Here is a 16,377-nt window from a genome sequence, read left to right as displayed (position 1 = left end):
TTGCTGTTAAAAGGAATGCTTATTCTGTGTTCTGTAATAATGTTATGGTTATGGTAAAGTTATGTTCCTTTGTACTTCCTGAGTAAAAGAGACATGCTGTAATAGCTAAAAGACATGTTAATGTAAATGATAAAAGTACCGTTTAACTATTCCAATTCCTAATCCATTAAATTACTAAAAAAAAAAAACCTTTCTGATAGGGAAATCCTCTGTTGTAGGTTTCTGCATAGAACCTTTAATGATTCACCCAGTGGAAAAAAACCTGAAGTACCCCTAAGAGTGCTCTTTCCTTAACAGTGTATATAACAGTTTCTATACTTCAGCACTGCTATATTACTTTGCTATTAGGCAAAAGATAACATTTACTTATGGAACTTCCATACCTCTGATCATGTATCATTAGAGATCATTTCAGTTCAAACAGGTCCAGCTAGCCTGGATTATGCCCAGATTTTCCCTCAAACATAGGAAAGTGTTCGGTTTTAAGATCCAGCAAGTTTATACATTAATCTCTGAACCAGTATTGACTCAGGTAGTGCTTTTAGACCTCTCTGTAAGGGACAGTTGCCTGAACGTGTGAGAGACTTGAATTTGTTATTTGCTTCCAGTTGCACTGACTGAATTCATTTAAAAGCAGCATATTTTTATTGTCCTAAAATAATTATTCACAATTATTGCACAATCACATTAAAGATACTGAGAATGGCAAACCAATCTCTCACATGTTAGCCTGTTAGACATTAGCAATAACCATAATGAATGGGGAAAGAAAATGTGGTTGAAAGGCTTTAGTGCATCAGTCCAGCAGTGATAGGGCTTTAAATACTGCACACACTTACCTTGTATGTGGACAGTGAAAAAGTTTTCCATGTCCAGTGTGTTTGAATTGTCCACTAGCTGTTCATCAACATCAGTTCCTGAACAAAGCACTGCTGTCCTCTGTATATTCTTGGGCAGGTGACTGTTGCTCCACACAGCAGTTATTAGGAGCACCTGTACAGGTACATGCCTTTTCATACATTTATTCAATCAGTCAATCATGTAGCATCAGAAAAATGCATTAAATCCTACAGATACAGGTAAGAGCTTTAGTTAATGTTCACATCAAACATCAGAATGGGGAAAAATGTGATCTCACTGACTTTGACCGTGGCATGGTTGTTGGTGTCAGACGGGCTAGGGTCTGAGTGTTTTAGAAACTCCTGGGGTTTTCCACACATAACAGTCTCTAGAGTTTACACATAATGGTGTGAAAAACATAAAAAAAAACAGTGAGTGGCAGTCTAATGGTGATGAGAGAGGTCAGAGAAGAATGGCCAGACTGGCTCGAGCTAACAGGAAGGCTACAGTAACTCAACTAACCACTCTTTACAACCATGGTGAGCAGAAATGCATCTCTGAATTCACAACGGAATGTTGAACCTTGAGGTGGATGGGTTACAGCAGCAGAAGACCACGCTGGGTTCCACTCCTGTCAGCCAAGAACAGGAATCTGAGTTTACAGTGGGCACACGCTCCCCAGAACTGTATACCAGTTTATGTTTTTCCATCTTCAACTGTCCAGTTTCAGCGAAGATGCTGTTGTAGCCCATCTGCCTCAAGATTCACCGTGTTGTGCATTCTGAGATGCTTTTCAAATCAAACAAGCCTGTCTGGCACCACCAGCCAAGCCAAAGTCAAAGTCATTACGATCACCTGTTCTGATGTCTGATGTGAACATTAACTGAGGCTCTTGATCTGTATCTGCGTGATTTTATGCACTGTGCCGCTGTTATCTGAATATTTGCGTGAATGTGCAGGTGTATGTGTGTATGTTCCTAATAAAGTGGCCAGTTAAAAAAAAAAAAAAAATAATAAACAAAAATGTAACGGGGCAGAAGTGTGATCTCAAAAAGGCTTCACCTCTCACCATTAGACCATGATTAGGAAACTTAGTGGGTGTTACCTTCATGCTGATTGAACAAAACAAGGCAATTAGGATAAGAATCATTAATATTCTATTCTGCATTATAGCCTAATATTCTTCTCACCTATGTCACAAATATCAGATGACAGGTGAACACAGGTGATGCAGAGTGTCAGTGGTAGGTGTACCTAGATCAGATGGAAAGCTGATGGAGCATTTCAGCTTCCAAAATCACACTGAAACCTGACTCCGGTTCTGAAAAGTCCTGACGTCAGAAGAGATCGTTCGATCTGAAGGCGGTGGCGTGAGCACTTCATACGTCATCAGGCCCCGCCTTAAGTAACTGACTTTATCAAAGACCTGCAGCCTTATTAAAAAAAAAAAAAAAAAGAAAAAAAAAAAGCCCTCCACTAATAGCAGGTAGTACATAGTGCCTTAGAGTGTAACCAGTCAGTAACCTGCAAGGTGCGCGTTACTGCAGGATCTGAGCAATATCTGACACACACCCAGTCACTGAGGCAGCATCACATCAAACTATTACGCGCTTAAACACTTTTGCGGAATTATAGCAGACGAAAAACTTTTGGGAAATGCATCTTGTCCTCGTGCTGTGTCTGGCGGCTCTGGCGGCTTGTGACTACTCTGAAGATAAAGAGGTGAAAGCACCTCAGCTCGATCATCCTGATCCTGGAACTGAGCGCGTGGCCGAGCTCCTCAGGTGCACAAAGGTGAGACTGCAGCCTGCTCTGCGCCTCTGCGCAGTTAAAGGTGCAACACTCAATATTTTGCATTTCTTACTACAACAAATAATGTGGAAAATTAGGTGGAAATGACCAAAAATCGTAGTTTAAGCCACTGTCTCAAAACAAGTAGCTGAAAAAAAACCACTTTGGAAATCTGCCTTCCGGCCCGGAATGTGTTTTGTTCGTTTTTGGATGTTGTTGTTTGTATTTGGATTGGCCTCTTGTCAGTCATTTTACAGACACGCCCCCAGCACCCCTTCACATCATTTTAAATCATTATGAGGACATGTTGCATGTTTATAGAGTTGTAAATCTAAAATCTAAAATAAAATCTAACTCTAAATCTAGTCAGCATGCTCTCTAGTTGAACCACCATAAGGTTTGTGGGCGGAGCTTTAAGTATGTGGGTGGAAATGGAAAAAAATCATCTAAATCTTAAACCTGAAGAACCTTTCAATTAACATGAATTTTAGAGCTCAGTGAATCAATATTTAACCAAGTTTTGTAACACAATCATGAATATCATTGCATTAGCCTACTACAGAGGACAACTGCACTTTATCTTCACAGTCAGTGGCAGCAGTGGAGTAGCCAGGAATTCATTTCAGGGTGGATGAGGAAACACATGTACATATGGGACACTTTTGAATTTCCATATTAACTAAGCTTTTTTGCCATTACTAAAACAAACATCCTAACACAGGATACATTTCTGAAATCCTCCAGGTATTAACTATCTACATATGAGGAAACAATGTTTATATAATATTGTAAAGAAGCATGGCTTGTCAAGATATGGTTGGTCATTTGAGACACATACTTTCATCCTCAATGATACGTTAAAATGTTATTTATTTTTAGCATACTTATTCAACATGGCATCAATAAATTAGATTGAAAAAAAAAAAAAACTTTTCCATATGCATCACCAGCATACTCTAATATTGTATGAACACAATACCAACACAATACCAACAATAACATAGTTTAGAAAATCTTCAGGATTTTCCATATCTTTTCCATATATTTTAAAATTAAAGCAAATTATTAAAGTTTAAATTATTAAAGTAACATACTTTAATTGATAATAGGAGGAAATTACAATTTATCTTATAAAACAAGTTCTGTACTTCTTTTTCTCCTCCAGTAATTCCTCCAGTAAGGAAAGAAGAGCTAGTTTGTTTACTTCTGATGCTGTGAACAGCCATGTTACTTTGGTGTCACTCTGTAAACAGGGAAAGAACTTGTAGATGAGAAGACAACCCCAAGTTAGGAGTTACGACAACCTGAGTTAGGAATTTCAAGTTGAGGGGCGTTTTCTTTGGCTTTTACTGGTTAGAGGTTGGGAATTACAAGTTGCAACCTTGAGTCGAACGCAGCATGTGTCTGTCGTTTTAACCAGTATCAGGATCTGGAAAATTTCTCCCTAGTAAATTGCTACCACTCAGGGGTGTAGGTGGGGGGGCATTATAGTAATATTAAGAGCTGTTATCAAAAAGAACCACCATCATGTGTCCTAATGAAGCCACATGGCACATTTCAGTGGACATATTACGTGCATAAACACTTTGGCTGATTGATGTTTTGAACATTTCTTCATAAAAGATGTATTATCAACAAGGCAAAGTTTCCAGTGTTGAATTAACAAAGATTATTTAAACAATTATCAACACAGTGACAATGAATTAAACCCTGTAGCTGAAAATTCATTAGTGTTTTGTTGCTTGAAGGTTTCCAGCTTGGGTGAAATATATGCGTAACTGTGTATGTGTGTGTGTGTTGTTTGTTGCACAGAGTGTGTGGCGCATACCAGAGCAGTACCTTGTGGTGTTGCGGGAGGGAACACGCGACAGTCATGTGCAGCGGACGGTGAGCACTCTGCGTGCGCAGGCTGCCAGGAGAGGACACGCCATCCACATCATGCACACTTACTCTGGAGTCTTCCATGGATTCCTGATTAAAATGAGCAGTGAAGTCCTGCCCATGGTAAATTAGCAATCCTTTATTTTGTTGTTTTGATTGTCCTTCTGTCCTGTACAAACTAGTGTTGTCCCTATCATGGTAAAAAAAAAAAAAAATGCAGGTTCCACTTAGAACCTTTGATGGTAAAACTCATAGGCAACTATGCAGTGACTAAACAGGAACAAATGTGTAGTTCTCTATTAACATCTAAGTTAGTAAAATTAACCACTACTATTATATTATCTTATATGTCTCCTGGGTGACTATAATCAAGGGTTAAAACCTTCCCAGATAACCATAAATAATCTCAAACTGTGGCCAAATGACATCTTAAATGCAATAATAATGATCATAATAATGATCAGCACAATATTACTTGTTTCCATACAATAGAATTAAGACTATTGTATTAAGACGACTTGTGAGTCATGATCTAGCACTCTTTTGTTGTATTCCCTGAAGTCACAAAAATGTATATTTTTTAGTTTTGGGTACAAAAATGCATGAAATCATAATGTTAGACACTGCCTCAAAATGTGTCTTTAGATCCTCCCTGCCCCTCACCTGAATCCAACATCCCATGTTTTTTTCTAGGAAATTATTTCTTACTACACTGTAAATATTTCTTATTTCATAAATTACTTCATTATTACTTACTGAGTAATTACCCAGGATTCGATAGTAGTTAATAGTACTAACTTAGGTGTTGACTTTGGCCCTGAAATTGCACAAGTGAATCCAAATAAAACCGTGATTCCAAATAAACACACGTCATCATGTGAATAGTACTTGATTACATGTGAAAGTGAATGAATCATGTAGGGAAATAAATTACAGGTGAAAATACATGTGCACTTCAAAGTCCACTAAATGTGAAAAGTGTAATGTGTATATGTGTCATGTGATGTTCATGTTCATCATGCTGGTTGTTTAGGTACGCTCTAAACAAGTTCCTGGAATAGGTGTATTTATATTGTGATCACATGGCACTTTATTGCTCACAGGTTGACTCCATTGAACAAATTATGTGACTTCTGATTGCATCTGGTTGCGTCAGAACTGGTTGCATCAGATCTAATTTAGGGAGTTTCAACCTATGGGTGTAAACACTTACAGTATGCAATCACAAATGTTTATTTCTTTATTGATTTTTACTCTCACTTCATTATTATGGAGGATTTTATAAAGATTCATGACATATAATCACAAAGTCCATTTCAGTTCCACGTTGTAGCCCCACCAAACGTGGAGGGGGTGAATATTTATGCAACACAGTGTATTGTCTGAACACAGAAATATGTGGAAAATTATAACCAACAAATTGCGTGGCCAAATCGTTACATTTTTACCTCAAACTGCATTTTGTACTCATGTTGTTAATATATGTATACAGTCAGGTCCGGAAATATTTGAACAATGAACAATTTGATGGATTTGAAATAAAGATAAAAATCAAGATGTGATCGAAGTGTAGACTTTCAGCTTTATTTTAAGAGGTTCCACAAAAATATGGCATTTTCCATTTAGGAATTACAGCCAACAAAGTACCTCCATTTCCATGGGCTCAAAGGTATTTGGACAATTAACTGACTAGAATTATTCATTGTACAGTACAGTATATATTATACATATTAGTTGAGGTAAACTGAAAAGGTTTTAAAATATGATATTCCCTCAAACTATTCCTTTACCAGTCTGATCTCCAGTGTAAGGCAGAGTGCATCACACAGCCCGCTTGCCTGTCTCTACTAATTTCACTCTGTGTGCCGCTCACAGGCTCTGAAGCTGCCCCATGTTGCGTACATTGAAGAGGACTCGTCCATATTTGCCCAGGGCATTCCATGGAACTTGGAGCGCATCATCCAAACGAAGCATGAGACTGGAAAATACACTCCACCCAGTGAGTGCACTTACACAAGACACGTACCCATACACACACATACATACGTTAATGTCATGCCTGTATTCAGGTCAAGGATTTTTGAAATTCTGAATGGAAATGAGAATGAGAGTGTGTATGAGATGTGAAATGATAACTGTGTATGTGAATGAGAATTCCATGTGTATACATGTAGATGATGGAGCACAAGTGACTGTCTTCCTCCTGGACACTAGTGTTCAGACGAATCATCGTGAAATCGAGGGAAAAGTAATGGTGACAGACTTCAACAGCATGCCTGAGGAGGACGGAGTCCGAGTTCACAGGCAGGTCAGAGACCTAAGGAACCTTTACTGTGGATGGAGACAGCTGTCACTTTATATTGATGATGATGCCACTGTGCTGTTGAATTCTCAAATCTGACTGGTCACAAGATGTTGATTAATTTTCCATAACAGCATCTCTGACAGTAGTGCCAGCTGCAAGGTAAATCACAGGTCTATATTAATGCGCTCCTTCTAATACATTATGGAAAGACCCGCTACATAAATAGATTTTTAAGTGTCTAATCGATGCTTTGGTGAAGTTTTCTGTGAGGTGACATTTATTTGGCATTTTTGGAAGGAGTCTCCAGTGTCCACGCTTTGTAATAGACAGAAGTAAATCTATAACTTTAAGATTAACTACACTTTATGTTGGGCAATATCACATCAGCTCATTGTTGATTATTTTCCTTTAACTCCCAGACATGTTTTATTCCTTATACAGTGCCCTCCAAAAGTATTGGAACTGCAAGGCAAATTCTTTTGTTTTTGCTATACACTGAAGACATTTTGTTTTGAGATCAAAAGATGAATATGAAATATTAATTCAATATGATAAACCCGGAATTTCAGCTTTCATTTCCTGATATTTACATCTAGATGTGTTAAACAGTATATAACCTGGCACCTTTGGTGGCAGACCAAAGCCGGTGACCCACAAAACTGCTGCATTTTTCTTCTATGATGCTTTTCCAGGCTTATACTTCAGCGTCTTTCAATTGTTGTTTGTTTGGGGGGGTTTCTTCCTTCAGGCTCCTCTTCAGGAGGTGAAATATATGTTCAATTGGGTCTGCTCATTGAATTCACCAGTCTGAAACAACTTCCACCTTTTTCCCCTGATGAAGTCCTTTGTTGTGTTGGCAGTATGTTTTGGGTCATTGTCTTGCTGCATGATGAAGTTCCTCTCAATTAGATTGGATGCATTTCTCTGTAAATTGGCAGACAGAATGTTTCTGTAGACTTCTGAATTTATTCTGCTGCTACCATCATGAGTCACATCAGTAAAGATTAATGAGCCTGTTCCAGAAGCAGCCATGCAAGCCCAAGCCATGACGCTACCTCCACAATGCTTGACCAATGAGCTCATGTGTTTTGGGTCATGAGCAGATCCTTTCTTTCTCCACACTTTGGCCTTTCCATCACTTTGGTAGATGTTAATCTTGGTTCCCTTTCCCATCACTTTTGTGGCTCATCTCTGTATTTCTTTGTGAATTCCAATCTGACCTTCTGATTCTTACTGCTGATGAGTGGTTTGCTGATCTTGTGGTATGGCCTCTATATTTCTGTTCTTGAAGTCTTCTTTGAAGGGTGGATTGTGATACCTTCATCCCTGCCCTGTGGAAGTTGTTAGAGATGTCACTGACTGTTGTTTTGGGTTTTTCTTCACAGCTCTCACAATGTTTCTGTCATCAACTGCTGTTGTTTTTCTTGGCCGTCCTGTTTGATGTCTGGTTGTTAGTACACCAGTGCTTTCTTTCTTTTTCAAGATATTCCAAATTGTTGTATTGGCTATGCCCGTTGGCTCCAATTGATTTTCCTTCTTTCTTCAGCTTAAAAATAGCTTGCATTTCTCCTAAAGACAGCTCTCTCGTCTTCATCTAGGTTTATCCTTTTTACAGGTGAAACCCAGGGCTCAAACCAAGAATAGACATTCAGCGCTATTAATTGTTTAAACAATCAATCTAATCTGTTGCACACCTGGGCAACAAGAAACACCTGTCAGACACATGTTGCAATTAAAACATTCAGAAACAAGTGAGAACATGCAAAACTCCACCTAAGCTCAGGATTGAGCTCATTATTGAATTCATTTAGTATTATGTAGTATTACTGATGCTATATAATAAATACCTACAGACAATAAGAATCTTAATAGACTCATACAAGAGACCGCAAAATGAAAAAAGTAGCATCTGGGCATCCATCTATCGTTTTTGCATCTGTGGCAGGCCAGTCAGTGTGACAGTCATGGAACACACATAGCTGGAGTATTGAGTGGGCGAGACTCTGGCGTGGCACGTGGCGTTAGTGTGAACACTGTGCGGGTGCTAAACTGTCAGGGCAGAGGCACTGTGTCTGGAGCACTGGCAGGTAAAGACAACCCAACACTCAAAGTTACTGTTTGCACAGTAGAAAATAGAAAAGAATTAATATATTGTTAATTCAATAATGTCATGACAAAATATTTAAAAAATGGCCTCTACTTTATATGCATTGTGCAAGTACATTTTCTTTCTATTTTAAAGATTTCACAAAGCAACTATGCTGCCATTTTTTTCTACAGGTCTGGAGTACATCCGGGCATCTCTGCAGGCCCAGCCCGTCAGTCCTGTGATCATACTACTACCATTTGTGGGGGGGTTCAGTCGCACTCTCAACACTGCTTGTCGAGAAATGGTACATTCTGGTGCAGTTCTGATAGCTGCTGCAGGAAATTACCAGGATGATGCCTGCATGTACTCACCAGCCTCAGAACCAGAGGTATTACACTCATCACACTCATACAAAATACACTATGTGGCCAAAAGTATGTGGACACCTGACCATCACACTCATACGTGCTTGTTGAAAATCCCATTCCAGATTTAGTCCCCTCTTTGCTGTTATAATAACCTCCACTCTTCTGGGAAGGCTTTCCACTAGATTTTGGAGCGTGGCTGTGGGGATTTGTGATCATTCAGCTACAAGTGCATTAGTGAGATCATCCCAGATGTGTTCAGTGGGGTTAAGGTCTCTATGCTGGCCACTTGAGTTTCTTTCACACCAAGCTTTGCAAACCATGTCTTCATGAACCTTGCTTTGTGCACAAGGGCATTGTCATGCTGGAGCAGGCTTGGGCCTCTAAGTTCCAGTGAAGGAAAAAAATGTACTGCTACAGCATACAAAGACATCCTATGCAATTGTGTGCTTTCAACTTTGCGGCAACAGTTTGGGGAAGATATGGGTGTGATGGTCAAGTGTCCACATACCTTTGGCCATATAGTGTAGTTTATGTGACAGCAGGTCTTCTGCCCAATTTTGGGTGTCCCACCTTTACCCACAATGTACTGCTTAAATGAAATGGGATTACAATGAGGGTTCTGAGGTTTGAGCCATTTTCGAAAAACTGCTGTACATGCATCTTCATATGTTGCGCAACAAAACAGTGAGCCTCCTCTTCATGGTTTGTCAGGATTTGCAGAATACCACAAATGCCTCTCTTTGCCAGCAGAGTGTCACAGTCAGTAGCCAAATAATTTATTTCACTTTGGACCTGGACATAGTATCAGGTTCAAAATGAATGTTCATACGAATCAGACTTAAAAGTTCATTACGCATATTCAATGATTTACAAAGCATATATCCAATGCCACTTATTCATCAAAGTGGCATATAAGTGAACCTGGGACACGACTCACCAGTGCAGGGCACCATGCACACACGCAGGCAATTTAGAGTAGCCAGTGCACCTACTGGAATTCTTTATGGGAGATGGGAGGAAAACGGAGACCCCAAAGGAAACCCACACGAACATGCACAGAAACTAAACACAAACAGTAACCTGAGCTCTTGGTTTGATCTGGGTAGTCTGGAGTTATGAGGCAGCTACACTACCCGTTGTGGCCTAGATTTGATAATGATAAGGTTATTATTACACTGACCATGTGCAGGTGATCACAGTAGGAGCTAGTAATGCTGCTGACCAGCCGCTGAGTTCAGGAACCACAGGCACCAACCTAGGCCGCTGTGTCGATGTGTTTGCCCCTGGTGATGACATCATCAGCGCCTCCAGTGACTGCCCAACCTGCTTCACCACTAAGAGCGGAACTTCACAGGCAGCTGCACACGTTGCTGGTTAGAAACATGCACACACATACACACACACACACAAACACACACGGTTTGATAACATTGTGGTTTTAATTTCATTGTGTGTGTGTAATTAGGTATAGCGGCAGTGCTTCTGAATGCTTACCCCAGTGCCAGTCCTGCTGAGGTGCTGCAGCTGCTCCGCTACCATGCAGTCCAGCGTGTGATAAATCCAGACTCTCTGCCTCCTGAACACTACCTCACTACCCCTGACATGGTGGCTGCTCTGCCTACGTCTGCTGCTACAGGTCAGGGCTCACATTGTGTATGGTTTGTCTTTCCATCTTTCTGATCATATGATGCTTGGCCACAATTCTTGGTCAAACCTTATTTGCTAACCTTCTAAGCAGAGGGCTAATAAGGTTATTAGCATGAAACCTACATAAACATTTATAGGGCTATCCTAACAACTGTCAGCAGTAATAAAACCCTATACACTGATCATTTTGATTTGACAATTTTGATATCAAATCTCAACTTTTTTGTTTAAGTGAACTCACTTGACAAGCTGTCACACCACCGTTATGTGATTCAGAAATATCGGAATATCACTGAGGTGAAAAAGTCGTGATGTTATAATGTAATTCAGTCTGAAACGTGTCAGTTGACTCAATTTGAGAACAAATCAGCTGATGCCTGTTGGAATAGGCAATAATAAATGCTTAAGTACATCTATGTCAGTTGCTATGTAGTCCCATGTAAAGTCTTAAGTGTTGCCCTATATGTATTAAGGCCTGAATGTGTGTATTTGTTTTGTCCCAGGCGAGAAACTTCTTTGTCGCTCTGTTTGGTCTAAGAGGTCAGGGGTTGGAAGCTTTGACACAGCAGTGGCTCGCTGTCGCCATGGTGAAGAGATGTTCAGCTGTTCCAGCTATTCACCAAATGGAGTGCATGCTGGAGAGAGAATAGAGGTCAGTGAATTCACTATCACCAATATATAATTTCCTTCCCCCCATTTCGGTCAGATGAAGCGCATTTTTTTGTTTCTCATGCTGCAACACGGGCTATCTGCCCTCTTCCGCATACATGAGCTCACAGGTCCCTGTGATTGGCTAGTGTCGCTATGACTGACAGGGAAGAATGAGAATGTAATCCCTCCCACCCAGAGAGCACGGCCAATTTTTCTCACTTAGCTCCCGGCCAGGGATGGTTGTGGCATCTCGCAATCTCCAGACGATAGGGCGAGCACTTTACAAAAATCAGAAATGATAGTTGTCCATGCTTTTGTATAGAGTAGATCAGCAGAATATACAAAATGCAGTAAAGTATTCTAATGGATCTTAATGTGATACAGGGAGTTTTAGCCGCGTCAGCATGAGAAAAGAATGGGGTATAGGAAAATCACATCAGACACATCAGATAACAGAGCACTTTAAACTTAGATGATCAAAGATTTCAAAGGAGTGGTTTACATTCTTTGAATAACGTTTTATATCATTTCAGAGGGAAATAACCCTCTGAATAATCTTTTCAGCTGTGGAACACCAACATTAAATGTGTGCTTCTCCCTCCTACACTTGAGCAGTGAAACACAAATAAATCTGTTGTTATTTTGTTATTTATCAACACAGCACAGTGCTTTGCAGTGTGTAAGTGAAAGTTTTGTCATGATTAAAGGCACACTATAAAGGCAGACTAGATAGGCATAGTCTGGGTGTAAAATATTTACAATATCACATTCAGAAAAGGAAATGCAAACTTTTCAACTGATAATTTTTTTCATTTTCAATATTAACACACACAATACCATTTTTTGTTAATTGATAATGCTTTGTTGAAACTGAGTACAGTACATGTCTTTATAAATATAATGTAATGCATAGAAAACAGTTTCTTTATGTTATTCATTTTGTCCTAAGGATATACAAAATTGTTAATTTTCCATTCAAAATCCAATTTGATTTAATCATGGGGGTAGATCTGCAGAGAACCTGTGTTGCTTTTAAAACATCTGCATAGAGTAAATGCCTCCCTGTTTTTATTTTGTCATCAGATACGGGATGGGCAGAAGGTGTGTGAGGCCCATCACGGCATAGGAGGACAGGGCGTGTACGCCATAGCTCGATGCTGCACGGGCAGCAGGGTGAAGTGCCACGCCAGTGCCAGTCTCCATGTGGGCATTGACGCAGAGTGCCCTAGCCAAGAGTTTCAGCTTACAGGTATGAGTTGTGATGTGTGTGGTGGAGCTAAAGTTTTGGGATTTCACCAGTTAAATAAATATCACTCTCACCTCTAAAATAATCCACAGAGAAAAGAAATTAAACCTGTATTTTATTTCATCTATCAATAACTTGCATTATTTTTAAATTTCATCATTAAATTAAATTAAATTATTGTCAAATGTTTTTCAAGTCATGCTACCTACACCTGAATCCTGGGCTGTCTGCATCTTTTTATGCTTTTATATTTGTGTGCTCCTGACCGCTATTTCTCTCTGCAGGGTGCAGCTCTCACTACATCAGGTCCCAAGACGTCGCACAGCCCTCATGGCCTCTCCATAGCAACCGTAAAGCGTGTCCTGCCGGAGAAGGTGGGACATCACATGCCTTCTGTTGCCATGCTCCGAATCTGGAATGCCATCTGATTGAACACCACCAGTCTGAATTTACAAAACAGGTGATTTTATATCAGATGCACTCATGTTGCGAAAACCAAGACACAGTATAGTAGTTCTTATGTGATTGCTTTCATGTAAATTCACTTCCTTTCAAAAGTTTGGATCAGTGTATCCAGATCTAAAATCCATTTTGTTGAGATAAACTTTGCTTTTAATACAATGGTAGTACTATTCAATTTCATATAGATAGGTAGTAGATAGATAACAGATAAAGCTCTACAGTATAATATAATTAAATGTTTCACTTCACTGGCAGGGAAAGAGTATAACATGAGAGATGGATTGGTCAACCTTATATCCAGATAGTACAGACATAGATCTATAGATCCGTTACCAAACTCAACAGGAAGTGGTCTTTCTTCTATTCAAGAGTTCCCATGGGAGGTAGGCCCCAGGCCAGTGTGGGGCTCATACCTCCTAAGTCTCATGCTTTACCTGTGAACCTCATGTTTATTGCTTTTGTTGTGGTGGTCAGATGTACCTGGGAAAGCCAAAAGAGCCCTTTGGGTTGCTTGGTTTTTGGCTGTGTAGGGGAGTAAGCAGCTACAGTAAACCAGTGGAGGGAGCACAGCAATGGGGTGGTGTGGGAGAACTTGGGGAGATTGGAAAAAAGTCTTGATCAGTTGCAAGGGTCAGATGGAGTGCAGGGCTAGACCTGCCAGGCATGAGTTGCAGTACTCCAGTGTCAAAATGATAAGGGAGGGAACAAGCACCTGAGTGGCCTTTATGGATGGAAATGGCCGGATCCTCCTGATGTTTTAGAACAGAAACCTGCATGACTGAATCAGTATATAATATATAATGTGAGGGATGTTAAGTTTGAAAGGACCATGTTCAAGTCCTCAGTTGAGAAACAGTGGCCAGAAGGCTGTCGGTGCCTGTAATGGTGGACACCAGTCATGAGAGAAGCCATCAAGGTGAAGACAATTGATTGAACCAGGGGAGCTCACTCTGTAAAGGAGAGCCAGAAAGGCTGCAGCAAAAGCAACTCCAGAAGCAAAAGCATTTAGGGAAAAAAACAAAACAGATGGTCTCAAATATGTTCTGGCAAACAGACGTAGATGAGACCTTAATGAGATGTTAGCTGTGCTAAATATGTGTGGGGAAGCATTGCCCTCTACTACAGATATTGCTGATTGTTGATCTCTTGTGGCTCAAGTTACTATGGTAGTGTGAAACCTTTTTAATAGCAAGGATGCAGAGTTGAATGGAATTCAGCCAGAAATGGTAATGGCACTGGACAGTGTTAGGCTGGTATTGTTAACACTTCCCTACAATTTTTCATGGAAATCAGGGCATCTCTTAAGGGTGCCCTTTGTTGGCTCTCAGTAGATCTGTTCCAGGTATGTCTCATTGGACAGAGATGCTGAAAGTAGCTGAATTTTGTGGCCAGGGATAGTGAAGTCTGGACTGACCCTCTCACCATCATGACCATCTCTAGGAGAAGCAGATTGAAAATTCATCTGAGTGATAGAAATACACTATATAAGTATGTGGACACCTGACCATCATACCTAAATGTAGGTCTTCCCCCAAACTGCTGCCACAAAGTTGGAAGCAGACAATTGTCTAAAATGTCTGTATGCTGTAGCATTACAATTTTCCTTCACTGGAACTAAGAGGCCTAAACATGCATGTCAATGCCCCTGTGCACAAAGCGAGCTCCATGAAGACATGGTGTGTGAAGGTTGGAGTAGAAGAACTCGAGTGTCCTGCACAGAGTCCTGACCTCAACCCCACTGAACACCTTTGGGATGAACTGGAACACCGACTGCACCCCAGACCTCCTCACCAACATCAGTGCCTGATCTCACTAATGCTCTTGTAGCTGAATGAACACAAATCCCCACAGAGACACTCCAAAGTCTAGTGGAAAACCTTTCTTGGAAGAATGGAGGTTATTATAATAGCAAAGGGAGGAAAGGGATGTAAAAAAAGCACATATGTGTGTAAGTCAGGTATCCATAAACTTTTGGCCATATAGTGCACCTGCAATACTAAATGAAATATGACACATCTAAAATAGCTTTTGGTGTCTAGTTTAAATTTTTTTTTAACAGCCATGAGCCTATCCTAGTTTTTCTGTGAACCATATCTCTTCACCTGTGCCAATCTCTCCTAGGTGGAGGTGTCATGTGAGGACTCCTGGACACTTACAGGGTGTAATGCGGTGTCACATGGTTCTGTCACTCACGCGGCATACACACGAGGAAACACCTGCGTGATCCAGATGTTCGGAGGAGATAAAGGAGCTGCTGCTATTGCTATCTGCTGCAGATATCGGCCTCTTGATCAACAGAGCAACAATAACCATGAGCAAAACACCTAATAAGATACTGTTCAGTTCCCTTGGGTCAGTTTCTAATATGAGTGGTCTGGGTGTCTGTCCATCATGACATTATTTGTAATATTGTTCCACTCTGGTATGTTGAACCATGATGCATTACACTCATTCAAGCTCAGAGCAGTTTTTAAAAAAAAAAAACAAAAAAACAAAAATAAGAGTAATGAATAAATACACTAAGAAAAATCAGCTCCCCAAGGGTTCTTTGTACAGTTAAGAGTTCTTTGCTTCCAAAAGGTATCTTCCATATCTCTGATATGTAGAACTCTACAACACACGGTTCACACAGAGTCTTTCAGCTTTCTCCGTAGGAACAGTTTAACCATTTCAACATTTTCCCTAATTGTGTGGTCACACAACAAACACATTTGTCTAAAGGCTAGAACAAAATACAGTTCCTAGTAGTGGAATATTTTCTGCTAGTCGTGCCATTAAAACTTTGCCTTTGCAATTAATTATCCCCAATACTCAATTTCTCTCAGTTAAACACAAACCACCACTAGTGTAAAACTACTGTTAGCACTTGTTATTCTCAACTGCACATAAGTTTTAATTCCTGCTTTACTGTTCAGTATGCTGGTTTCATTTTGATAAATCCTGCTATGTCCTTATAAAGACTGACTACATTATTAATTCTTGCATGCACTGAATGTATTCTACTAGTTCTGTCTTTGTAAATGTGTTGTCTGGACCTGTTTTTTTTAATAATAAAATGACTTTGTTTCAGTAAAATCTTTAATTGTGCAATTGAGAT

General features: G+C 40.0%; 1 protein-coding gene across 1 annotated transcript; it reads left to right on the top strand.

Moving 5' to 3' along the window:
* The first annotated feature begins 2,324 nt into the window (after nucleotides 1-2,324).
* On the top strand, nucleotides 2,325-16,338 carry pcsk9 (proprotein convertase subtilisin/kexin type 9). Its single transcript, XM_026944590.3, has 12 exons — nucleotides 2,325-2,634; nucleotides 4,444-4,635; nucleotides 6,388-6,511; nucleotides 6,687-6,820; nucleotides 8,763-8,904; nucleotides 9,098-9,294; nucleotides 10,464-10,647; nucleotides 10,740-10,910; nucleotides 11,425-11,573; nucleotides 12,656-12,821; nucleotides 13,103-13,278; nucleotides 15,402-16,338. The coding sequence occupies exons 1-12, from the start codon at nucleotides 2,497-2,499 to the stop codon at nucleotides 15,606-15,608; spliced, it is 1,980 nt and encodes a 659-aa protein (XP_026800391.3). The 5' UTR covers nucleotides 2,325-2,496; the 3' UTR covers nucleotides 15,609-16,338.
* Nucleotides 16,339-16,377: the final 39 nt, after the last annotated feature.

The sequence above is a fragment of the Pangasianodon hypophthalmus genome, chromosome 19 (assembly GCF_027358585.1).
Source record: "Pangasianodon hypophthalmus isolate fPanHyp1 chromosome 19, fPanHyp1.pri, whole genome shotgun sequence".
In the NCBI taxonomy this organism is placed as follows: Eukaryota; Metazoa; Chordata; class Actinopteri; order Siluriformes; family Pangasiidae; genus Pangasianodon; species Pangasianodon hypophthalmus.
This window is presented reverse-complemented; position numbering and strand designations above follow the sequence as displayed.